Source organism: Plectropomus leopardus, chromosome 3, assembly GCF_026936395.1.
Source record: "Plectropomus leopardus strain MGB_pleo_1.0 chromosome 3, ASM2693639v1, whole genome shotgun sequence".
NCBI lineage: Eukaryota > Metazoa > Chordata > Actinopteri > Perciformes > Serranidae > Plectropomus > Plectropomus leopardus.
Genome location: NC_142178.1, coordinates 15,311,323 through 15,338,264, shown reverse-complemented (window position 1 = coordinate 15,338,264; position 26,942 = coordinate 15,311,323). Strand labels below are relative to the sequence as shown.

At 39.6% G+C, this 26,942-nt stretch overlaps 1 protein-coding gene across 2 annotated transcripts; it reads left to right on the top strand.

Moving 5' to 3' along the window:
- Positions 1-86: 86 nt before the first annotated feature.
- srla (sarcalumenin a) lies at positions 87-22,279 on the top strand. Of its 2 annotated transcripts, XM_042485907.2 has the most exons (9): positions 124-220; positions 1,450-1,659; positions 10,659-11,879; positions 15,159-15,260; positions 16,020-16,115; positions 17,755-17,871; positions 18,726-18,959; positions 19,503-19,852; positions 20,718-22,279. In XM_042485907.2, the coding sequence occupies exons 2-9, from the start codon at positions 1,575-1,577 to the stop codon at positions 21,216-21,218; spliced, it is 2,706 nt and encodes a 901-aa protein (XP_042341841.2). In that variant the 5' UTR covers positions 124-220; positions 1,450-1,574; the 3' UTR covers positions 21,219-22,279. The 2 variants fall into 2 exon arrangements, with proteins under 2 accessions (XP_087931826.1, XP_042341841.2); XM_088075700.1 differs by lacking the exon at positions 1,450-1,659 and having other exon boundaries at positions 87-220.
- Positions 22,280-26,942: the final 4,663 nt, after the last annotated feature.

Here is a 26,942-nt window from a genome sequence, read left to right as displayed (position 1 = left end):
AAAATTTCAGTGATAAAAAAAAAATCCCCAAACAGCATGGTAAACACATTAACACATCAGACAGCTTTTAATTTGAAAAGACACGCAGCGCGGATGACGCAGCAATTTATGTGTGACGCAGTCACGCACGGCAGACCGCGGTAAACAAGAATCTGAACAGGAAGAAGAAGAATCCACGACAGAGCAGCCACGCTGAGCTGGGAGCTGACAGACAGGCGAGGTGAGTCACAGCTCTTTTATTAGTATTACCGACGACCGAGCAACTCACGACACAGACGACGGCGAGGAGGACAAGGAGGACAACAGACCGACTGACAGAACAGACGACAAAGAGAGAAGAGACGAGAGCAAAGTACACAGAGACTTTTGATAACTGAATTCAAAGACACTTCAAAATAATACTACATACTACTAAGTATGTATACTCCACTGAGGCAACCTGTAAATGGCAGTCGCTCCTCACCGACCCCCTTAAACACACACACACACACACACACACACACACACACACACACACACACGTTTGCAGGCAGTTTTAGTAATAAAAATATATCTGCCCACACCTCCCTCTGTGTGTTTTTTATTATAGATTATGAGTTTGTGTGTAGTGTATAGCTTGGGTTGTCTGCTTGTGTTTGTAGGTGTCATTTTGGTAAGTATTTGGCTCAAACTGTTAAAAGGGGTCTTTTTACCTCTCACCTTAAAGTCCAGACAATAGGAAATCGTCTCCCTCCCCTCCCTCAAAAGCACATTATGGTTATTTAAAACTTACTACAAAGTAGCGTACTATAGAAAAGCTAAAACCTCACCATATAGGATCATGAGCAGCCGACTATAAAGTAGCTACTAGCTACAACAGTCCAAACTGATGTTAAAATGCATCATTTTTTGTCAAATAATGTGAAAATTTTCTGCCACAGGGCAAAATTTTAGGCCCTCACTAATTTCTAAACCCTGGTTATGGCCCCGCTGAGGTGGAGATTTCTGGCTAAGAGTAAATTAAAAAACCTATTTTGAGAAAATGGCCTTTAAAGTCATGCATTGTAAAATCCATGCATTTTTAGACAAAAATAATAGATATTAGCGTGAAACGTCCTCTGTTTATTACTTATATTTAGATCATATTTTTTTTGTATAACATGTTTTCTGAAATTTTATGTGTACATATGCAAATGATGCATTATCATATTAGAAAAGCACTTTCCGTATAAAATACCCAAACAGAAATCAAAACTAAAACAAACACCTTAATGGGTATTTTGGATGTTACCGTTCAACTAGCTCTGAAAGCAAACATGTTATAGAAGCAAAATAGTAAAAACAGCAAAATAATTTCTCAAAATTGAGCAGTGCATGAAAAAACTGTTTGCGCCACCACATCATGAGCTCATAAAAATCTCTTAAAATCAACAATTTCTACATTACTAGCCTGCTTCTCTCTGCTCTCAGCATTCATGATGGGGCCGGGCAGCTGCTCTGACACACAATGGCTGATATGGCTGCAGTTTCTGAGCACCACCTCCGCTGGCATGCCCTCTGACCTTCAGCCAGAGCGGTATATATAGCCGAGGGAGATGAGGGGAAGGCCCCTGGCAGCCAAAATGAAGTCTCTGCTGTCTGTGTGCTGTGTGCTGTCTCTGCTGGCCCTGTCTGCTGCAGGTATGTTGTAGGGCACGCCTTTACATCATATGTTTCAGAGTGTTACTGCTGATAGATGCATTTGAGGGGGTTATTTAAGGAGGTTTGATATTTGAAATGGAAAGGCTGATATGCTGCAGTTGGACAGGGTCTTGCAGTGTTACTTTGAACATATGAGAGCTTTGCTTGTTTTGCTGAGAGTTCAAAGTGGAAGCCATTTTTATGGGTCATTATCACGGAAAAATCGAATTTTCAGTGTCTTTTTTTAATTTAATGAGTATAAATGTGTAACCAAATGAGTTCCATTAAGTACCTGTGTGTTGATCATTTAGCTTCCTGCCAGCTGGCCAGAGTGGGGTTGAAATATGTTTCAAATTTTGACCGAATGAAGTGGAAAAATGCACTGTATGTCACGGCGGTGCAGTGCGGAGCTTTGTAGTCGTATATGTAAAAAAAAAGCCAGTGCTGAGGTGTGACACCAGCTGATGGAAACTGTCCTGTCTGCTGCTGCTTATTCTCTCTGCCCCGGAGACAAACACAGTTACAGCACTGACAGAATGACTTGGACTCACTACAAAGACATACTCTCTACAGCGGCCAAAGAAAAAGCTGGCAGAAATGATTAGTTTTCCCACTGGATCTATTTTGGTTTGACTGTCTTCTCTCAGAAGTTGCATGCATGCGTGCAACTGAAATGAGGATTTTGGTATTTTACAGTCGCTCGTGTTTTACAGGTTTGCCTTTTATTCCACGTCAAATCAATGAATTTTAAATCGAGCAGACTGGAAACTACACTCATGACGCTAGCGATATATTATTAAACCATATCGAGGTTTTTCCATCACAACTCATTTCCATAAGTTTAAGAGAAGTGACTTGTCATGCTCAGTTAAAGCTGAGGCAGAGAATACCCTTGTCTGTCCTTCCACCGGTTCATTTTGGTCCCTGCAAGTTGCCGTAGTCAGGTGTCAGGCGTCACTCAGACAAAGTCACCAGATACTGTGGTCACCACGCTGATACACATCTCTTTAAGACTCTCGGGAATGCACATGCATTCACATCATGTACATACACACACACAAAGACGTGCTCAAGGTACACGCATGAAATTACAAGACAATCATAAAGTCATACATGAGTACAAATACACTCCACGTCTAAAGTCAGTGCTGCAACAAATGTCTCATTCATCATTCCCGCTCTGCTCTGTCTGCAGAGCTGCTAATCTGTCATTCCAGTCAGCAGGGTCCGTGTCCAGGGGATGTCCCGGCTAAAACAGGCATGAGCGAACACAGCAGAGGGCATGTAGGACCAGAGCTCAGTAGCCCAACAGTTGGACTGTTCAAAAGTTACATAGCTGCAATTAGCAATTAAGAGTTGAAACAAGTAGAAATAAATTGCTGACATGGCCCTTTGCACACAGTGCATTTAAATTTTTGTGAGTGTGGGCATGTCTCAGAAAGGGTGAGATGTGACAAAAATAGAATACGTGCTGATGAGATAAATAGGTGAGCCTTTCAGGTTGATTAGCGGGAGAGAAAAGAGCGTGCTTGTCTAAATAACTTCCAAGGGTAACCTGGGTATTTTTCAACCTGGACCCTATCTTCCCATGTTTTGTGTCTGAATGACAAATGGGGACAACAATTTTCAAAATTGGTCAGAGTATTAGGTGTGAGCGCTGCAGGTAGCAGCCACAAAACAGACTGCAATGTAACCTCTTGGGGCATTTGGCACCTTTGATGTAAGACCTTTAAAAGTGCTCCTTTTTGTCACTGACAGGCTCAGATTGTTATTATAAGTGTCTGATAAAATTATGGAAAGGATCCCTACAGTGATAGACCTGTTCAAAACATTAAGATCCTGAAAATTGCTATCACCAAATTCACCAAGACTCTATTTAAATAAATAGTGATTTTATGCTCAGAAAACACACTTCATTGAAAGTCGACAGAAACAAAATAACTCTAGAAAACCATCTTGGTTCATTTTTCCACTGCTCCAACGGTCGCCAACTCTGTTTTTTTTTCTTCAGATGAACCCTTAATAAACGGGCTCTATACAGTCTGGTGAGTTTGGAAATAGCGATTTTGGGGCTTTTTCTGGTTAAACAAAAAGGATCTTGCTTTTAATTAAAAATGTCTGTCGCTGCGGGTATTCTTTCCATTGTGTTGTCAGACACTTATAATAACAATCTGAGCCTCTCAGTGGCAAAAACAACCACTTTTGGTGAATGTAAATTTATGGTGCATAATTGCTCCAAATGCTTAAATTGCAGCTTGTTTCCCCGCTGCCGGCTGCAGCTCTCATGCTTAATACTGAACCAACTTCAAAAATTGCTCTTCCCATTACTCACTTATACACAAAATCATGGGAAAATAGGGTCTAGGTTGAAGAATACCAAAGTTACCCTTTAATATATCAGTATGAATGTAGAGATGGATGCTGATTTCCATAAAAATGAGCCAGAAATGAAAAACCATGGCTGGCTGCATTTTTGTGTTGCTGTGCGTTCTTGCTTTAGGCACTGATGTCTGAAAAAGGGAATTTTTGCTTGTGTTTGAGCGTATTAAGCTCATCATTAATCAAGGCTAGGCTCTAGTTACACCGCATGTCATCAGTGCTGACGCATTTATTGTTCTTGTTCTTCAAAGAGAGTCTGAGTCACGCACGGCTGCACACTGTTGCAGGGAATGTGAGCAATAGTGCTGCGGAGTTGCAGGCCGGCCGCATGACAATCACAGGGAGGAGAGGGGAGCGCCACACTCCCTGAAAATAGAAGTGGAATTATCCCTCCTTCTTTTCACCCTCTGACTCATTGTGGGACTATTTCTGTCTCAAAGATGTACCATCCAGCACCCAGGCACCTGTCCCACTCTGTCCCCACGACACGGTGCTCTGCCCAGGCCTCACTGCAGACACAGCAGGGTGAGGAACCTCCAGAGAGGCACGGTGCACGAAACTTTGGTGCTGGTAGAAGCAAACAAAAGATACACACTCTGCATTAATAACTCCATAAATAATATGCTGGTTTTTTGTATGTGACTTTGATACTCCCAGTGTTCAGGACCAAGTAAGTGGCACATGAACAGTTGCACAGGATGTGATGCTTGTGACAGTGACGTTGCAAATACATGTAAGAAAATACTTTCAAAGATGAATTTTTAAGGCTGCACTTATCAATGTTGTTATGTTTACAATGGACTGCATAATGTGACACATTCATAATGACAAACCCACCAAGAATCATCAGCAGACTTTGCAGTTTCCTTTATCTCTGGCATGCATTTTAATGTCTTTTAGCTCTTTGTTTTGGATTTGCAATCACAGCATTATCTATTTTAAGCAACAAAAAAAAAAGAAAGAAAGAAAGGACAGGCAGGCAAATCTGGGGAGTAGCTGAAGAATTTAGTGGAGTATAATGCAACTTTAGAGCTAAATCATTGACTTGGATTTGGAGGAGACCAAAACAGGGCAAAAAGTAGAGTTAATTAAACTTACATTCATACGTGGAAAGAAACAAATCTCCAAAATTGAAGCTAATGTTGCTCCATGTCTGCTGTTTGGGTAAACGGGCAACAGTTTTTTAACATTTGCCATGTCAACTTTATAAGATCATAATATTATATGTAAAAATTGTGTTTATGGCTTGTTATACCGCCCCCAAGTGGCCAAAAACATAAATAAATGCTGCTTTAGAAAGAAGAAATGTTTCCCTCTTGCTGTGGGTCAGAGATTTTGCAACTTATCACTTTAGCCATTTCGTGAAACATCTAATACAGTATACAGTAATGCAGTCTAATACAATAATCTAAAAACTAATATGGTACCAGTGACAATGCTAAAAAAAAAACCCTATAAAAAAACAGAAAACCTGCAGGGGAAACTTTTCCCAAATAATTTAGAGATGTTTGCCTGTGCAGTCCTCTGTTAAAACTCTCCCTCTTAATCTGAACACAATGTGTCTCAGAGATCTCACAACTTTTTCTTGTATTCTGTCTCTCATATTTTCCTCCACCGCTCTTCCTAACTATGTTAACTTTAATTTAATTTAGCCATCGGCGGCCTTCACCACAGCAGAAAATGATCCCTCCACTTTATCTTCATAACTATCTCAAGGCATGCAGTGTGGAGAAAAGCCAACAGACTGAATCCAGTTTGTATGATTGCAGCGGCTTCTTTGTGGTTACATATATGTAGAGGTGAAGGTAACAGGAAGTCGAGCAGAAAGGGGCAGAGCTTATAAAAAGGGGCGGGAAGCTCACTGGAGCTTCCTGCCACTCTGAGACGCACCTGAGAGAGGGCAGCTCAATCCAGCCTTTGTTTCATCTCAGGTTTGGTAGGCTCCCTTAAAAGAAAAGTGTTTAAAAGCATGATTTTAATAGTAAAATTGTAGAAACCTGAAATATTCCTTTTAGCTCTTTATTTTTAAACTTGATTAAATATTGGTTAAAATTGTGTTAGATGGTAGATTCTGCATGTTGGGTGAGGGACTAAACCTTGGAGTGATTGCTTAGGCACGTCATCCGAGAAACAAAATAAAATGTGTTACAAAAATAGAATACAGTCACCTGCGTGTCTCTGACATGGGGAGGGGGTTGCAAATAATACACCTTGCAGTCTAGCAAGGTGTATTATTTGCTTTCAAATGACTTGCAGTTACACCACATTTTATTTTATGTTCTATAAAATGTTTCATGTGAGGTTTTCTTTTGTATATTAATGTACAGTTTTCAAACAAACAGTAGAGGAGGCAACCACTGTTTGTCCCAGACTTATTAGACTTTAATGAGCTCGATCAGTTACCTAAATGGGCCATTTTCTGTTTTGTTAGTCATGTGGGGCTTTTCTTCTGTGTTAAAACTCTCAGCGTTCTCGCATGTGTTTTTTTATGGTGCGGGTTTAGTCACCTCAGCTTGCTGTGAGCAGGTAAACTGAGTGTTGCAGAACCATTTTGATTTGGTTTGTGTGCAGTGCTGGTTTATTCAAAATGTTCCTACATATTTTGTGACCATTTTTTCCTACATTTTGCTCTATTAAGTATAGTGTAGTCTAGTAACACATGTTCATTGCTCCTTTTACTGTTGATTTGATTTCTGCATTAACAGGACTATTTACTCCATCCCTCCTCTATGATGGCTTGAATTTAGTTTTTTTTTTCATTTGAATCCCTTGCTGCTAATTGGTTAAATGGAAACAAGACCTATTTTATAATAATCAATACATTTTATCTACATGGTAAAGCAGTCTCTGGCTCCAGTTAATTCTGGGCTGTGTTTATAGTATCACCCAGTCACACATTATTTATCATATTTATCAGCTGTTATGTATTTTATTTGCTCTTTTGACTCTTAAAATTGACATCATCACAACCAGGTGCACAAATAATAATAATAAAAGAAATGATGATGATGATGATGATGATAATAGATAGGACTTACACAGTGTTCCTAAGTACTCAAAGGAGCTTACATGAAACAGAAGGAACAAATACAAGAACAGAGTACAAAAGGTAGGGCTTTGAACTTATTTTTAAATACGTAGAGTCAATCTAAGATCTGCTTGCTACATGGACCAGACAATAGATTTGTCAGAAAACAAAATCACAGAACATTTAGTACGTTCACCTTCTTCAGTGTAAACAAACCATTAAATGGTCATTAGGGACTGACCTTGTTATGTAATGTCACTTAACGTTGGCAAGCCATCTTCACTGATGCACTCCCGGATCCTGGCTGTTGCTGCTGTTCATGTTACAACTCAGACGATGCTGTGGCACTATGTCTTTGGATGGCACCCAAAACTTCCTCATGGCTCGATCAGAAGGCCGGACAAGCTCATACCTTGACCTCTGCCAGCAACGCAGAGGGAGTACAGCGTGAATATACTCAGTGACTCTTAAGATCAGTAGACCTGTACACCTTAAATCATGTGCTGGATTTTATTCTTTAAGTGTTGCTTGGATTTTGATTTTGGGACTTGAGCTCTTTTGAATACATTACTATCAGAGATTTAATGTCTTCATCTTGACAGTTTGCAGGCATGGATGTTTTGGGGCGTATAGACTTGATGTTCTCTGGTCACCAACACTGACAATCTCCTCGGGAGGTGATAAGCTACAAAAGCTTACAGATACAAGAGGTGACAAGCGACAGCATGAGAGCAAAATTGTTTGATGTGTGACTCGGGGCCTTAAAATAGAGCAAAAAAAGCAGTCGTGGAGGAAGGTGCCGGAAAAGGAGGGTGCACATAGTCCTGCTAGCATCATTTAGGATAGCTAGATGAGCAATAAGCTTTCCATCTAGCTTAATGTATCTTGACTCTGAAGCAGCTGATTGTGGTTTGGTGGATTCAGCCTCAAGGCTTTCCACTCGTACTTTCACATCCAGATTTAAAACAGAAAGCAGCTGCAGCCATACTACTGTTCGTGCAACATCTATAGACAAAACCATGTGGTGATGCGTCATGTCATGTAATTGTGACAATTTAAAAAATAGGCTGTTCGTAATTGGTTTATAAAATGCCTAGGGAGTTCATGGTTTGCAACATTAAAATCTGTAATAAGGTTAAAAAAAGCCATACTTTAGTAAAAGTACAGATATCTTACTAGAAAATGACTTTGGTCAGAGTTTAGGTCACCTATTAGAATATTACTAGAGTAAAAGTATCTGATATTCGGTTTCCAAGTTTATTTTAAGTAAGATCAACTTGTCTGATTTTACAGTGATAGAGACAAAAAGTGTTTTTTTTGTACCAGGCTGTAAACATGTTTAATTCTGCTGCACAGTTGAGCATTTTAGCAGGGGGGCATTTGGGAATTGACTCACTCTCAGAGCCCAGCTTAACTGAACATTTGATGAACTGTAGTTTTTCGCACATCTGCATTGGCTTAATTTTTCAGCATTCAAGGTTTCTACTTGGTGGAGACCAAAAGCAGAGTTGAAAAAGAGTAAATGTTGGACAGGCGACCTGAAACACAGCTCCAAATAAATGATGATGCTGCTCTGAAACTGCTGAATGTGCAACTCTTGTTTTCTATAGCTTTGCCACATGAGCTTAAAAATGATCATATTATCATAATGTGTCCACAACTCCTTTCTGCCGCCCCCAAGTGGCCAAAACACCAAAAATCAGTTATTGCAGGTTCAACAGAGTATATACAGCCATCATCTATTGAGTTACCTTTTTCCTCAGCATTAGCCTGTTTGCTCAAGATGGGTGTCGATCCAGATGGCTTACGAACCCGTAAAACCTGCGACAGCTGCCTACAGCGATTACCCCTCATCTCACACACTGACCCCATCTTGTAACGTGAACTGTAGACATACATTTAGCTGCCTCATATCACACTGTGTACCACTACGCGTTCCTCAGTCTGAAGACTTGCAAGCAGTTATAATTAAATAGAGGTCACTGTGTACACTGAAGAGTATCTAATGTGCATGTATGCATAGGGTGTAATAGAGAGGGAGTCCCCAGTTTTAGCTGTGATTATTTTGAAGCCATAGTAACTTAAAGCTACTGTATGATGCTGAGGGATGGTGATCTGGACTGTGTATTGTACACTTTAGTGTATTTTATAGACCTGAAAGAAAGAGATCCATCTTAGGCTTTTCTTTTTATGCAACTTTAAGTTTAAACAGGTTAATGCTTATTTGTTGTATATTTATTGGAATGACAGCTACAAACATTGTGGTATTTTCAATTTGCAGATTTACACGTTGTTTGTACAGCCTAAACAACTTAAAGGAGCGGTGTATAAGATTTAAGGAAATTCAGTGGCATCGAGCAATGTGGATTGCTGATTGCAACCGGCTGAAACTTCTCCTGGTTACGATTCCTTCAGTGTTTGTTGTTCAGTAGGATTTTTACCAGGAGCCGAATTATCTACAGCGGTCTCTCCCTCTCCAAAATAAACAAACCTGGTTATTTGAATAAAGCAGTTTCATGTTACAAATCAGCACCTGTTAACACCAGTTTGCCTTTTTTCTCTGATAAATTAATAGCCACACTCTCAGGAGTTTAATTTACCAGGAGCCAAATTATTCGCAGAGGTCCCTTCCTCTCCATAACAAACAGACTTTTTGCGGCAGATGCTTTAGAGGGGCTACAAACTATGGTGGCCGACACAAAAATGTGAATGTACGTATCTCGAGGTGAGCTGCTGTAGAAGCACGGTGGAACATGGACCCGCTCCTTTTGTGGATATAAACGGCTCATTCCAACGAAAACACAATGGTTCTTATTTTGGGGTGATTATACATTAAACTTATTTATTATATTCCAGTTCTGCCAATACATGCCCAAAAATTCTACACAGTGGACCTTTAAAGCAGACATGCAAACAAGTATGTTTTCCATTTTTTGAAGAATTTCACTCATTGTCAAATAATAAACATTGAAATATGTTTGAAATAGAAAATATAGAGGGGACTAAGCATACATTCAGCCCAAATTCATTCATTCACCAGTGTTTTGGGTGTTCTGAGTGTCTGTTAATGGCAGCAATGTTTTTATAAGGTAAGACCCCAGAAATAGCTCCTTTTTGATTACCTTTTTGTTGAAATTCCTATGAATTAGATTAAAACAAGACACCAGTAATAAATGTATGCAAAATGAATAGATGATTGTATCCCAAGCCACCCTGTCCACTCAGCTGTCTCCTTTTAGATTCTCCACCCAACTGTTCAATGCAACTGTCCACCGTACGTCTGCTTCAAATAGTACGAGCTTTAGTGTCGCCATTCAAGGAGCTGAAATGTGAGTCTTAAATCTGGGAGGTGCTGAACATCTGATCTGCTCCGTTCTTGCACAGTGACTGAGACAAAGGTGACTGATCTGCAGAGGTCCAGCTCGTTTGGCTGTGCAGTCTGACTGATCTGTTTATTTCTCAACAAAATCCTTAAAGAGGCGAATGGTGATCAGCGTTTTAATCAGGCGTCTCTCTGTTAGTGCTGATCAAAGATACGTTTTCGAAAAGAGACACAAGCAGAAAGAGTTAATCACATGTTTCCTCCTCTTAGATCTCCTGGCAGGGTCCTCCATCCATGATGAGGAGCCTCTGGTGCGTCTGCAGCTCCAGCAGCCCGAGGGAGACCTCTTCTCCTGTGGATGTGACACAACAGAGGAGCCCGCCAGCCAGAGCTCCTCCAATGACACCCCGGCCCCAGAGAGGGCCATGTGCCAGCCCTGCAAACCCCCATCAACTCTAGATACTGAAGAGGAGCCATCTCCCACCTCAGAGCATGAAGAAGAGGAGGCGGAGGAAGCAGCTGCAGAGGAGGAGGATACTTCCACAGAGGAGGTAATAAGTGATGGAGGAGAAGAGCAGGAGGAGTCCCAGGAGGAGGCAGAAGAAGAGGAGGTGACACCTGAGGAGGAGGGTGTGGAGGAGGCTGTGGATCAAAGTGTGGATGAGGAGGAAGTGGCTGCATCATCTGAAGAGGAGGAGGAGGAGATAATCAAGGAAGGTGAGGAAGAAACAGAGGAGGAGATGAGTGAACCTCAGGGAGAAGTTACAGAAGAGGAATCAGAAGACGCACAGGAGGAGTCAGAGACAGCAGCGGAGGAGGGAAGTGTGGAAACTTCTGAGGCTGAAGAGGACGAAGACACTGGTGCTGGAGACGCAGCTGAGGAGGAGGAGGCTGTGGAGGCTCAGTCGGAACCAGAAGCAGAACCAGCTGAGCCTCCTCAAACAGAAACAGAGGAGCCAGAAGTGACAGCAGAATCTGAGGCTGAACCAGAAGTGACCACAGAGCCTGAAGTCATTTTGGAACCAGAGGTGACCTCAGAACCAGAACCAGAACCAGAACCAGAGGTGACTGCAGAACCAGAACAAGAACCAGAACCAGAACCAGAGGTGACCTCAGAACCAGAACCAGAACCAGAGGTGACTGCAGAACCAGAACCAGAATCAGAGGTGACTGCAGAACCAGAGCCAGAGGTGACGACAGAACCAGAACCAGAAGTGACTGCAGAACCAGAACCAGAACCAGAGGTGACTGCAGAACCAGAACCAGAGATGACTGCAGAACCAGAGCCAGAGGTGACTGCCGAGCCTGAAATTGAAGTGGTTTCAGAGCCCGAACTGGAACCAGAGGTTGTTCCTGATGTGGAGCCTTTTGTCGAGGAGATCACACCAGAATCTGCAGCTGATGTAGCTGAGGAGGCAGTGGAGGAGGCACCTGCTGATGTTGAGGAGGTGACAGTCGAGGAGGTGACTGCAGAGGAGCCTCAAACCAAAGGTACAAAAAGATAGCATCATCTGGGTTCATACTGTGTCACAGGTCTAAGTTTAACGTTTAATGTAACATTTAAGTTCCTCTCCTGTCATCTCAAAGGAGACGCTGCAGCAGAAGGTTAACTCTTTGAAACCTGGATCGACATCACTTTTTTTGCTGTGTTCAGGTGCTTTTCACAAGTATTGTGTGAGCAAATTGGTTTGATTTCTTTCACAAACATTGGGAAAAAGGCAATTAGGAGCTTTGCGAGAAATGTCTTCCAGATTGCAAGAAACTGGTAGATTTAGAGAATTATTTTTTTTAAAAAAGCTAGGGAAAAATGACCGGGACTCTTTTCCTAATTGTGTGTGTGTGTGTGTGTGTGTGTGTATATATATATATATATACATCAAGTACATTTTTTAAAGTAATTTCCTTGTTTGTTTTTTATTTATATTATGTTATATATATATATATATATATATATATATATATATATATATATATATATATATATATATATATATATATATATATATATATATATATATATATATATATATATATATATATATATATATATATATATATATATAATAATTTCTAATACTTTTTTATAGTAATTTCTTTTACAAATTTTGGGTCATTTCTCAAGTTGTTCATTGCCTTTTTCCCATGTTTTGAAAGAAATCAAGCCAGTTTGCTCAGGTTTCAAGATGTCTTGCCTTTATTCTGTTAGACAGACGAGCAGCGACAACTAACTCAGCAGGGATCCTGTTACAGTAAATCTGTCTCCATCCAGCTGCTGCTTCTGTAATTAAGGAAGCACGCCATTATCTCATGTCTGGCTGTTGACACCTGCTTTAAAAGACGATGATCCCACTTCATCGCTTCGTTCATTACACTTATGTGAATGCCAGGTTGTTTTATGTATTATGTCTCATCTTTTATGAGCGGGTTGTTCAAAATTCTCTGGATATCCACAGTAATTGATTTCAACAATCAGGAAAAGCCTGCGGTACATTTCTAACATGAGTAGAGTCACATTTTTTGTTTAGCCAAAAGAAAATATTTTGTTCTGTTCTATCATGTCTTATTTATTGTATTTTGAAAGAAGAACATATCCAAAAACCATGTACACAGAAAAAGCATTTTTTCCAACAAAAAAAGATAAAATCTTCTTGGGATTCAAACTAAGCAACCTTAAACCTGAGGAGGACATTTCAACACAAGTACAAAGTGAATAAAATACCTTTTAAAAAAAAAAGCAAAGACAATACCTCTTAGTACAGAAGGGAGAGAAACAGCAGTAGTACAAAAACAAGAGAAAAACAGTCATAAACAACAACAAAGAGCAAAAACAACAACTCTGCATCAATGTTCCTGTTTATACAAATTCATTAACAGCTGATGAATCATTTTGAAATGTTTTATGGTGCAATAATAGGCCATTAATGAGGACATGTTTTGGGACGCCACATTGTGCATACCCTTGGTGTTTATCCTCATCTAACATAACTTCCTTTGTCCTTTTAGCTAATACTTTAAATCACCTTCAAGACCCTTCTAATGTCCACTTATCCTCAGGAAATGAGCTGCAGAGCATCTGGACCAAAATTAATCTATTAACTTATTCAGAGGAGGATAAACACCAGCCAAAGGGATTTCTCACATCCTGTCAACACAAAAGAAGTACTTACAAATATGTTGAGTGCAAGCCTATACACTGTTCATACATAACCATGTATAAAGATCTATATGAAATATGCTTTATTACAAAGTGGTAGCCAATTCTAATCCTCGTTTGACTTGGCATTTAACTGAGATGGGTCATAAAACGACAGTGAATGGCTCTATCTTTCTCTCGGGCATGCAGAGCCCCGTGAATATGACACTGTGTGTAGCTAAAGGGGAATTATCAACAACCTCTGGGACAGAAATAAACAAACCAAAATAGCAGAGGAAAGGAATATATAGATAGATGGACAACAGCAAGATATACCAGTTTGGCCTGTGCTCTGCCCAGATGGTCCGTTCACTCACAGCTCAGGAGTGCTTCTGTCTGTAACCGTCCATGTCTGCTGAGTTTTTTACTACTTGGATAAAAGAACCATGTGTTGGGGAGTAGCTTGCTGTAGTTCAAAAATATCTATACTTGCATAGTGATCAAAGAAATTAAATTAGAGCTAAATTTGCCATTTTTGTGAAGTAAACTACTGAAACTACAAGGGACACAGAGGAAAAAAATCGAAGATTGACAAAAAAAATAGGATGTACTTTTGCAAGATCTTGTAAACTTTTGCTGACATTTCTTGACACTTCTTTAGACATTTCTTCATAAATAGTGGGGTGATTTTTTTGGCTAATATATGATGTATGTCTGAAGTTAGATAAATTCACTTGTCATTTTTTGCTGGCATGTGACTTTTTTAAATTATATATTGTTATATGTCATGTTATAGTTTTGTGTCACACTAGAGGTTGACTGATATTGGTTTTTCAGGGCCGAAACCAATACCAATTATTATTACTTAATGAGACCAATCACTGATATTTGGAACCAATATTCATTTACAATAACAATGAAAAGATTTCTGTCAAAATTTAAATTTTGGAATACAACAAACTCCAACACAAAACTTTGTTTAAATGCCTTTAGCAAATGTTTAATCAAAACTGAAACTTTCAACAGCAAATAACAGCAAGTTTCCAGCAACTTTTTTTTTTTATAGTTTAATGAAAATGTGAATAAAAAATGGATGAATAAAAATAGCTCCCTGAGGTTTTACAAAGTAAAAGTTTCTGCCATGCTGCCTTCCCTGGTGTTGGCTGAGTGTAATTCGCACCTTTTCATGAAAAATTTTAACAGGTATCATTAAAATAAAACGCTGATACAGATAATCAGCAAAATGCTGAATATTGGCCCTGATAATCAGCCAGGCCGATAATCTGTTGATCCCTATAGCACACGTACATTGTCTTTTTTATTGTTATAAAGTATTTTGAACTACTATTTCTTAGTAGCTTTAGGTAACCAAACTAGATTTATAACTAGGTCACCTTCTTCCAGTGTGAAGTTATTGTTGCTTGCAAAGTAGCTTCCTCAACTTTGAAGAGAACGTGGTGCATTTTACAGATGCCATTATAGAAACCTGTAAAATTAGGTTAGGCTAACACCCTAATCCTAACCCCCTCATGGTTGTTAGATCGAATTAAGCATTACTACTTTCCTGCAGTCACAGTTAAATGCGTGTCAGGGCTTCTGACCTCAACAGTTGACTGAGAGTCTGATCCTTCAATCAGAGAAAAAGAAAGATGCGGCAGCCGGCTCGACACTGAGAGACCGCGCCCATATTGAGGAAACACTGCGATTGGCTACTACTGAACCCTCGGCAGAGTTCTCAGGTAAGGATCAATGTCGAAATTATTGGACTAAACCAACGCAAATTTCTTTTGAAATGGTCATAAAGCACCTCACTCCCACCAGCACAATATATGCACCCACACCTTCACACATACACTAACCAGTGAAACCCTCATGGATGCTGAATGATAACACTGTGTGCTGCCCACCATTTCAAATGTCTTTCAGACTTTTGCCGCTTTAAGTTCTGTATTGAAATGAAGAATGTTTACAGCCACTTTGTCAATGGAAAAGAAAAACAGATGTGTTTGCATGTGAATGAAAGGAAGTTTGAGACAGTTTTGGGGGGTGGATTTTCTGCCAAAACTATTCTGAAAATTGCTTCATGATGTCTAAGTCCTGGGGCTGTTAGTGTATGTGTGAGCGTGTGTGCACTGTACGCATGTGTGTATATGCGTGTGAGCGTGCAGACACGTCTTAAGGCAGGTGATTAATCAGTGCAAATGTGCAACTCTGTCCTCGGCCATGAAAGCGCCTCTGTTCCCCTCAACCAGATTGGTTCAATTCAGAGAGGCCAAAGTGCTGCAGCAGAGCCACTCCTCTAATCACCTCAGCTCGATTCAATAAACTTTATGAGGGCAATTCATCATGCACTGCCAAAGGAACTGTTGTAATCAGTAATGGTAGCAAGGGCATTAATAATACTCTTGTCCAAAATGTCTTCTCACCATTTCATCCCAATTATTACATCCCTCCCTGTCTCTCTCTCTCTCTCTCTCTCTCTCTCTCTCTCTCTCCAGCTGCTATGAAGAAGCTGTTGAGCATCTACCACACTGCCATCAAGCCCATGGAGCAGGCCTACAAGTATAATGAGCTCAGGCAGCATGAAGTCACAGGTAACTCAGCTTCCTGTTGGAGTTTACACCTGGATAAAACAGCTTTTACAGAAGCAATAACAACACTGTCTTTCTGCAGGGGACAGACAATGTCTCAATAGGCTTTACAAATGTTTTATCTGTAGGCCAGCCCTGAAGCTAATGTTGCCCTGGTTCCCTGCTAAAAAGCCTGTGGGATTTTTCCGTTGTATTTTGGGTTATTGCAGAAATCAAGCTCTGTGGTAAACAAATGTTTATGATATTATTTGCAAGATAATCTTCATGAATGAACTTCAATTTCAGGACTTTTTTCACCTAAATGCAATTGCCAGAAGTAAAAGTTAATGTAAGGCTTTAAACAAACTACACTACAGTGGCTTCACCACCGCTATATATGAGGCTGTAAAGTTGTGTTAGACTCAGTTTGGCGTGATGACGCTCTGTAGTCTCATTATGCCACTTAATAGCAACTGTCTTTTTTAAGAAACATATAAGCTTCAAAGTTTTGGAGTGGGGTATTTACTGACTTATTTTATGATGTAAAGCAAAAGGTGAAAGTTTCTTAAGCTTGTGTTAACCACAGACCTTATTTCAGGCTTCAAACCAAAAAGCCTTGACTCTGAGACGAGGGAACTGGAGGTGCTGAAATGCACCTCCAGTTCCATGCAATGAAAAAACCCAGAAATACAGATTTCTAGGTTTTAGGATTCATTCCTGGGGTTCTCTGTAGGCACCAGTTCTGTGTCTTTATATGATTTATTTTTATTTTTATTTTGAATCCTTACCTGAGATATTTTGTTATGAGTTTTAGTCAGATACCTTAACTCCAAGTCAAATAAAACAAAACGCAAAACATGAAGTTATCACTTCACTTATCACAGTTATTATCACTTTGTATGCTGTCACTAAACAATCCGATACGTATTTATTTACCATTTTCATTTTTCAGTTGTTAACTGAAATGTAAAAACATAACATAGTCACCACTATCCTATAGAAAGTCCTCTACATCACCTCACAGCTCTTCTATCGGTTCACTCCACCATACCGCACATGGTTTAATAAAGTGGAGTTGCACACAAACAGTGAAGCACCAATAAAGGCAAAATTAAGAAGAAATTCAGCCAGGACCTAACATTATTCAATCCAGGCACACAGAGAGGCACAATAAGGACTCTGTCTGCTGAAAATTAAAGGGAACGCTGTGTGGGCCAGACTCCCTACAACTTTGTTCCATTGCACTTGAGGGCAGGGAGTATTATTTATGCAAAGGAGCAGGATGAAGACTTCAAACTGTGGCATGTTACTCTGGCACCCCTGGTGGTGCAGAATGGAAAGGCATGCACATAATCAGGAGTCTGAGGGGAGCTGAAATGTGTTTAGGATTTTTCACTGCAGCCTGCCCATTTGATTTAGTTATTTCTTGTTTGCTAGTGGAAATTTTAACGGACAAAAACAGAAGTTTTAGTGTCTGAGAAGCACAATTATTCATGCAAGTATTCTGGCCAGCCCTGAGATAAGCTTTAGTTGAATAGGGAAAATTGTATTCAAGAACAGCATTAAAGCTCAACATGGCACCCTGGCAGAAAAGCTTGATGCTATACTTTTCTTTTTTTTCCTGAAATAAATTTTCTTTCTATGCATGTCTTTGTCCCTGCAGATGGTGAGATCACCTCCAAGCCCATGGTTTTGTTCCTGGGACCATGGAGTGTCGGCAAGTCCTCCATGATCAACTACCTGCTGGGTCTTCACGGCACCTCACAGGAACTCTACACAGGTTCAGACCCATGAAACCTGACTGCTTGTGACACAGCTATTGTCCTTTGATAACATGTGTAAACCAGAGCGGTGATGGCGTTTCATAGTTTCATTAAAGTTTCTGTATGCAACATTCAGAGTAATCAAATAACAGCACCAGCTTATGCTATGTAAAGATATAGTGGAGTAATGGCGTCCTAAGAAGAGACCTCACACTACCTCTTGTGTGTTGTAGTTTGAGCATTTATTCTTTTTTGTGTTAGATGATACAGCCGTGTGAGTGCATGTGCATCCGTGTGAGTGTATCCCACTGGCTAGTTATTTGCTGCTCTGCCCTCATATTGTAGGTACCGTGCCCTGACCCACGGTGATTGTAATTGTAGAAGTGTACCCCACGTTAAAACTATTACCTCAGTCAGCACTGTTGCTGTTGTTAGCACTGTTCCTGCTGTTAGCCGCCAGCTCAGCCACCTCCATGTTGAGAGCCATATACAGGCAAACACAGCTCATACTCTGAATTATAGATATGCTCCGAATGTTAATTATACTGTTAATTTTTATCCATCTGTAAAAACAGATAGTCTACTATAAGATATATTAATATATTGGTTATGTAAAACATTAGCTAAACATTTGTTTCAAGTTCTACTAAGGAAATGCGAAGGTGTTTTGTGTCAATTATTGCTTAATTATTAGTAAATTTTGTTTTACCTAAGCGCATGCCAGCAGTAATACATTCTTAATAAATGCAAAATTACTAGTTAGGCATTGTTTTAAAAAATGTTTACTGCATGACTTGTAGGTAAATTTAATTCAACCAACCCATAAGTGTAACCCACTGATAGAAATTATGTAAAATAATTCCTCCACTAGGTGCTGAGCCCACCACCTCCGAGTACACAGTAATAATGCACGGTGAGAAGTTTCGGACCATAGAGGGCATCGTCATGGCAGCAGACAGCTCACGGTCCTTCTCGCCACTGGAGAAGTTTGGCCAAGGCTTCCTGGAGAAGCTGATTGGCATTGAGATGCCCCACAAGCTGCTGGAGAGGGTCACCTTTGTGGACACGCCCGGCATCATTGAAAACCGCAAACAGCAGGAAAGAGGTTACCATTGACCACATCTCTTTTGTATCAAAGCTGAAGTCAAACAATAGACTTGCAGACTTGCTAAAATATTATCTGCAACATCAAATCGACATTAGACAGTGATTATAACACACACAGTAATAAATATTGTGGTTGCACAATGTATTATGTTTATTCATAATGCATTTTAACAGTTTACAACTCAGCTGTGTACAGAAAACAAAGAATGCAGACAAATCAAAAGTGTGTGTAGAAGTCATGTTTATGAAACCCATTTGTGTCTGTTGTGTCAGATTACAGTGTGTGTTATGACAGAGATTTTCACACAAAAATTAAAGGTTTCTCTGAAGCTAATTGGACTAAAAGGCAGATAATGTGAGGGATCTGGGCTCAAATCTGCTGAGAGATTAAGCCACCTTAATTTGTCCTGTACTATTACGTGTGCTAGTTATTAAACCAGAAATTACATTAGTTTAACCTGCATCTGTACACAAAAGAAGCTTTTCATATGTGAAATGCTCAAATAATGCACCAAACATTATTATGTCTCCTCTCCCTCAGGTTACCCCTACAATGAGGTGTGCCAGTGGTTTATTGATCGAGCTGATCTCATCTTCCTGGTGTTCGACCCCACCAAGCTGGACGTGGGCGGGGAGCTGGAGATGCTCTTCAGGCAGATGAAGGGCCGCGAGTCCCAGATTCGCCTCATCCTCAACAAGGCCGACAGCCTTACCACCCAGGACCTGATGAGGGTCTACGGGGCCCTGTTCTGGAGCATGGCGCCCCTAATCAACGTCACCGAGCCTCCTCGGGTGTACGTCAGCTCCTTCTGGCCTCAGGACTACGCTGCAGACACAAGCCGAGGGCTCTTCATGAAGGAGGAGACTTCTCTGCTGGAAGACCTTAACCAGGTATGATATGAGTTCCTGGCTTGGTTTGTTGAGGATGTGATTCGTTGAGTTTAGATACATGCTAATTGGTAATTGCTTCAATAAACAGCTTTATTGATCCTAACCACATTTCGAAAAGTTCAGTACACTCATGAGATAGATTTGCAGCAATGTTTTTTTTATACCTCTGCACTAGCGATAACCAAGGCCACAGGCATTATGTGTTTGGGTTGTCCGTCCATCCGTACCGTTCATGTGAACACGATTTCTCAAGAATGCTTTGAGGGAATTTCTTCAAATTTGGCACAAATGTCATCTTGGACTAAATGATGAGGTGATTACATTTTAGTGGCCATAAGTCGAAGGTCATGGTCACTGTGTCCTCATCTGTCTCACTGTGAACATGATATCTCAAGAATGCCTTCAAATTTGGCACAAACATCCACTTTAAGTCGAGGATGAACTGATCAGAATTTGGGGGTCAGAGGTCACTGTGACCTTGTGTCCATCTTACTTTGTGAAAGTGATATCTCAAGAACATCTCAAAGAAATTTCCCTAAAATTTTGCAGCATCCACTTGGACTTAAGAATAAACTGATTAGAATTTGGTGGCCAAAGGTCAAGGTCACTGTGACCTCACATAACATGTTTTTGGTCAAAAAAATAAAATGATGAATTGGATAAAATGATGAACTTGAACTCGACGTCATATCTCAGGAATAGAAGGGGAAACATTTGGTCGGATGCTGAATTTTTGACTCTAATCTTGGATGTGGTAATTATAGTTTAATACTAAATGAAAGGAGGCCAAATTGTGATCAAAGCTCTACAAGTTCACGTCTGTGATTTCTGTTTTATCTCCTCTTATTTCTTTTGTCCCCTGCAGGTGATTGAGAATCAGATGGAGAACAAGATCGCTTTCATTCGCCAGCATGGCATCCGCGTGCGCATCCACGCCCTGCTGGTGGACCGCTACCTCCAGACCTACTACGACAAGCTGGGTTGGTTCAGCGACCCCTACGAGGTGTTCCAAGACATAGTCAATGACCCAGACAAGTACTACATCTTCAAATCCATTCTGGCCAAAACCAACGTCAGCAAGTTCGACCTGCCCAACAAGGAGGCTTACCAGGACTTCTTCGGCGTGAACCCAGTTTCCAGTTTCAAGCAGCTCTCCTCCCACTGCAGCTGGACTGGCGGGTGCCTGCTGGAGAAGATAGAGAGGGCCATCTCAAACGAGCTCCCGGCTCTGCTCAGCAGCGTCAGCAAGTCCGCAGACACGCCTGCCCCGGCGAAGGCCGCACCCGCACCCCCACCTCCGCTCCCTGGCACTTGTGAGGGTCCCGCGTGTGAGGAGAAACCCAAGAATCGCTGGAGGAAGCATTGAGATGGAGGAGAGGGGTGCAGGAGGGGGAACAGAGGAGGCAGATGGCAGCAGCAGCCAGAGGGTTTCCTGAAATAATCCTCACTGCTGTGATTTTCAGAACTGGGAATGGTGCGACTGAGCGGTAAAAGAGAATAGAAAATGTGCAAAGATGTACCATGCTGGGTCGACTTTTCTGTGACAATTCTCTGGTACACATTGTCCAATATGACACCCTTCTGGTGTTTAGGTATGGCAGAACAAAGAAAAATATTTTCACTATGGTTTGGTAGTAAAAGAATCTAGAAAAAAGAAGTCAACTTTCCGTCAGAGTCCTTCACTGCGCAAAATGTGATGAATATCCACCAGAGAAACCAACTTCAAAAACATAATAAAAAAAACCCAAGACATTCATCTCCTTTGTAACTTTACATTTTAATGAAATCTGAGAATGAATGTTTAATTGTTTCCTGTTGTTTTCAAGTTTGTACATTATTTATTCAAGTTTTCCTCCTCAGAGAAAGATGCCGGTAGCGATTGTTTTCTTCCACTGATACAGAAAATGCTGCCACTCATGTCTTCTCTGTTGTTTGCAAAGTCTGAAGATTCAAACTGCTGTGCTGTGTTTTTACAGTTGAACCGCCGTAGGTCGTCACTGGTTAGGGCGCTTCATTTCAATGACAGGACAATAAAACAGAAAGGAGGATTCTCTCATCACGTTTTATTGAGCAGGGATTCAACCATGTTTAGTTACTGTGCTGCACTGCTGCATATTGTACTGTCTTTATTCCTAAGTGTTGTACTATTATTATAGAAACAAGTTTCATTTTAGCATTTCTCAGTGCTGCACTGGGACTGAAATAACTGAATTCTCTCCTTAACAACATCATTCAATAAGCTTGTATTTAATAATGCCACTGCGGCCTTTTCAGCGCTCTGAACTGTTGCTAGTTTTACCTCAACACGGCTGCATACCACATGGGCATTTCCTTTAAAAATGTAATCTTTTCCTTGTCCTTCTAGATCTGTTTGTAATTGTCATTCTTTTGAGTGATTTCTTTTGAGTAAACAACCACATTAAAATGTGCAGGCTCAGTTTCCCTTTTTGAGGCTACAAAAACATCACAGATGGAATCTCCTCCACAGAAACAATACATAATTCATGTCATTTGGTTGTTTAGCTGCAAAATGCAGTGAAAGACGGCTTGGAAAATATGGGCCAAATGCTAAAAGCACTACCTCTTCTCACAACACAATGCTCTGGATTGGAGAAACTGCAACTTCAGAATAAAATATTGCAGAAAGATTTGTTCATACATAAAAGTATTGTCTGTAATTAGGTACATGATTAAATGTGTAACAGCTGGCGAGCACACATCAGCCCCAAACCACATTAACAATAAAATAAAAATGATGCTTTCTGATAGCTGTTAATTAATTATCCCCATGCAGTGGTTAAAATCAGCCACCAGGAGGCGCCTGTATTCAATGTGTTCATCAAACTGACTACACAGCAGAGTGCAAAGAAAGAAGCTTTATTTCTTCATAGCCTGTTTTATTTTTAATGCAGGACAATGGAAAAAATTCCAGGCTCGAAAAATAAATTAAAAAAATTAAAAACAAAATGTGAAGACAACATCTCCATTTTAACACCATACAATTCTTGTACAATTCAGTATTAAAGGACCCCCCCCCCCCCAAAAAAAGCGATCAACTGTAAATCATGTGTTGCTCCCTTGAATTCACGAAGAAAACTTTGTTTTTCTGGCATGCCTCCACATAAAAATGCTGACCTATTGACTTACTGGGGGCCACAACATCAGCAAAACTATATCAAAACATCCATTTACAAACACTCACACAACTCAAGCGGTGTAAACCAAGTTTCATTGATCCAGACACACATTTCTGCCATTAAAAAACAAAAAACAAAACACCCAAACAAACAAGCAAAAAAAAAAAAAAAAACCCTTAGTATCGTATTCTGGCTTTGAAGAGAGCATAGGTAAGTTTCACTCTCAGTTCAGTTTTACATCACAAAAACATATGTTTGAAGAGTACTGAGCATTATACTGCACAAGTTGGGATAGAGTAAGTAGTGTTAGTGTGTTAGTAGTTTTGCTGTTGTTCCCCAGTTAATCAATAAATCAATATGTTAACCATTTTCTGTGGAGGCATACAAGAAAAAGTGTAGTCCCTCTACAAATGGTCATTTTGTGGGTGAGCTGTTCCTTTAAATCAATGCTCCCCTTAAAATTAACAAGAAATTAGTAAAACGTTACAAAAAAAATGAAAAATAAAAAACAGCAAAAAATAAAAAAATATTTTTTAAATATATAATTAAGAAAATTATAAATGGAAATTTCTGGACATGTTACCCCTTTTGATAATAGACTTTCTCTTATCTAAAGCCAAGATGCCAAAATACTGCTGGTGATAAGACTTTTCATAAGTGATAACACATTTAATCCTTTTTAACCTGAGCAAATTGGCTTGATTTATTAAAAAAGGCAATAGATTAGAGCAACCAAAGAGAAAATAACCCCAGATTAGCAGGAAATTAGTAAAAAGTATAAGATAATTACCTGAAAAATAAGTTTAAAAAAAAGAAAGTGGGGAAAAAAAGGCACAGGACTTAGAAAAGTGCTTGAAATTTATAATATCTATGTAACATACATTTAAATATGCAATTATGATAATTATAAATATAGTTTTTCCCTAGCTTTTTTCTTTTCCCTAGCTTTTTCATTCTTTAAGGAAGTCTATTTATATCTTGCAATTTGTGAAGCATTTCTTGCCAAGTTTCTCAAGTTTTCAAAAGAAATCGCACCACTTTGCTCAGGTTTCAAAGATTAAAATACTGATGAAGGGTCACTAAAAGCAGCACAACAACAGTAATGTCACACACTCATGAGACACAGGGCATGAACACACCTGTGCACGTGTAAAAAATGCTATACATAGAAGTACGCATCTGATATTCTGTGAGTAATCTGTGTTTGCAGAGTGGACAGGCAGCGCTCTCAGCTCTGAGGCACAATGTTAACACAGACTTATCAGTGCAGCTTTATCAACTCTTCAAACAGGCCTCTTGTAAGCTCTCCAACATAAGCATGCACACTTGTACACACCACCCACATGCCACACACACGTGCAGACATTTGTGGTTTTATGAGGTCAGTGAGATTAAATACATCAATGCAGCCATTTATTAAGACATATAAAAACACTTTTTTAAGGGTGACATATTGGAAAGCGGCAGCGGCTCATGCCGACTGTGAAGTGTCCATTCCTCCAGCAGCTGAGGTCACCACCATCTCACAGGTGTGCAGTAAGTCCACCTGTTGCTTTGATTATACCTGCACAATATGTTTTTGTTCGCCTAATTTATATAATTATAAATATATAAAAATGTAAATTATAATACATTATATTTTGTAGTATATTTAGAGATATTTGATCTCTTTTCAGAATATTACCATTACCTTAAGGCCATACGTGTAAATTTGTGCCTCCGAATAAAAACATGACAGTGCAGAGGACTTAAATTTTGACATAATAAAATACGTTTACATTACAACTGATGCAAAAACAGTTCACCAGAATGGAGGAAATTAAGTGTTTTATGCTCAAACACCGTCACACCCCGTTTCATATTTGTGTTCCTTTCTTTTGAGTCCATTCAGTGTATGATGTCCATTCGTGCTCATAAAGCACATACTACCTTGGGTATTTGATAGTCAACAGTCTTTAGACATAAATAACAATATCTTTGTTCTTTCTCTGCACAATTTGCCCGGGATAACGCTTAGTGTCAGGTCACTGCACAGTAAACCATCCTCCTTTATTCTTCCTGCTATTTCCCTCTTCGATATTCGTGACCTTGGAGATAAAACAAGCAGCAAACAAGAAATGTGTTAGATTTTATGTTTTCCCTTGGTTTATATATCAGACTGAACTACATTCCACAGATATGGACTGCTTGCACAGTTTCAATGCTCTTAAGAGAGAGTTGGGAAATACTTCAGATCACCTCCCAAATGACCAACACTAACACAAAACACAAGCTTCATCTCAGCTGCATATTTGATTTTTTTGTTTTTTCATACAGACAGGCAGGCCGGTTTTGAAAGTTGTCATCATGGAAAAGTGAGATAAGTTATGTGATGCTGTTTTTAGGCACTATGAAAATGGTGACCAATAACAATGACTTTTATTGAGTAAGTCAAGTCCAGTTTAGAATCAAATTTAATCTAAAACTTTATTAATTAAAGGAAGTTTGAGAAAATAATATAAAATACTTAATTGTCTCCTTTTTGCATGCAAAAGGCAAAAAGATGTATTTGGTTTGCATGTGCAATATCCTCTATTAAAAGAGGTACAGTAAAACAAATAATACCACATTAAAGTGAAGGAAACATTTATCAAAAATACAATAGAAGCTCAGGTTTGTACTGGATGGTGAGGACTGAGTCAGTGTTGAATAAATGGTTATAAAGTGCTGTGTGCTGAGAAAGCGTGTCTGTCCTCACATGTTGATAGGACAGTGGTGTTTGTTTGCATTACTGCCCAATTTCACTACTTTGAAAAAAAAATGTTGTCTTGCTCTTGACACTAATGTGCTCAAACTAGGATGCATTGTTAAAACTGAATATACTTTAAATTAGAGACTGGCATACTGTGTTTAGGTAGGAGTGGATTATCAGACAATGGGCCCAATGGGCCCCTGGGCACAGATATTCACAGATAAGCAAAAGCCCCCCCTCTGGCTGTCCTACATATGGAGCTGGACACACGCACTTTATAGTTGTTTAGCTTCATTTTGTGTCATTGTTTTGTGTTTTTAATTTAGTGTGATTTAATGTCTTTTCTGGTCATTTTGTGTAGCTTTGAGGTGGTTATTTAGAATCCCATATTAATTGAAGTGGCATTTTGCAATGAGGGCCAGAGGGCCCCCTTACACTGAGGGCCCCTGGGCCTGTTCCTGTAGGCCAGGTGGGTTATCCTTCCATGCTTATAAATATACTATGCAGGACATGTTGGTTACTGTTTGTAAACAATAAAAATGATTGTAAAAATGAAAGCGGACCTCCTTCAAGTATTTTTTTTCTCATTTACATTCCTATAAATGCAGGGGATTGGCCTTTGCTGTGTCTCATCACCATGACTACTATATCTGATAAACCTGAGTGTGGAAGTAAACTACAGTTTTATTTAATTTTATTTGCTGAACACACTTTCTTTTCAGATGTTTGTCATTTAAAAATGCAAATAAAATGTTAATCTAAAAATAAACTAAAAAAGACTACACAGTCGACTACACAGTATTATTTAAATGGTATTTTCTAAAGTCTAGTTTTTATTTTTATTACAGTTAACATACTTTTCATTCCTGGTTTAAGTTTTTAGTTTAGTTTCAGTTAACTATACTAATGTTATTGACATGTGACTTGAACGTAGCAGAGATGCACCCTGGACATTTAGCCACCAACAACCGTCAAGTCAGACAGAGACAACCGTGGAGACACCGGAGGACACAGTCTGCCTTCAAAGTAAAGGCGTCCAATTGTTTGTGTCAGTTAAATGCTTCTCTTTACTTCCAGAGTTAATATTTGTTTGAAGAAGAATCGCTGCTTTGACTAAACTAATTAGCAAGTAAGCTAACAGTCAGCTAGGCTGTTGTTGCATTAGCCTCGTTGTTTTATCTAATTTTATCCATTCATTTACTTTTTTTTATTGAACTATATT

Excerpts from the sequence above, each read along its gene's own strand:
- srla (XM_042485907.2), top strand. The coding sequence starts at position 1,575 with ATGAGGGGAAGGCCCCTGGCAGCCAAAATGAAGTCTCTGCTGTCTGTG. Across the intron at positions 17,872-18,725 it reads CTCACAGGAACTCTACACAG|GTGCTGAGCCCACCACCTCC; the intron begins GTTCAGACCCAT and ends TTCCTCCACTAG. Across the intron at positions 19,853-20,717 it reads TGCTGGAAGACCTTAACCAG|GTGATTGAGAATCAGATGGA; the intron begins GTATGATATGAG and ends TGTCCCCTGCAG.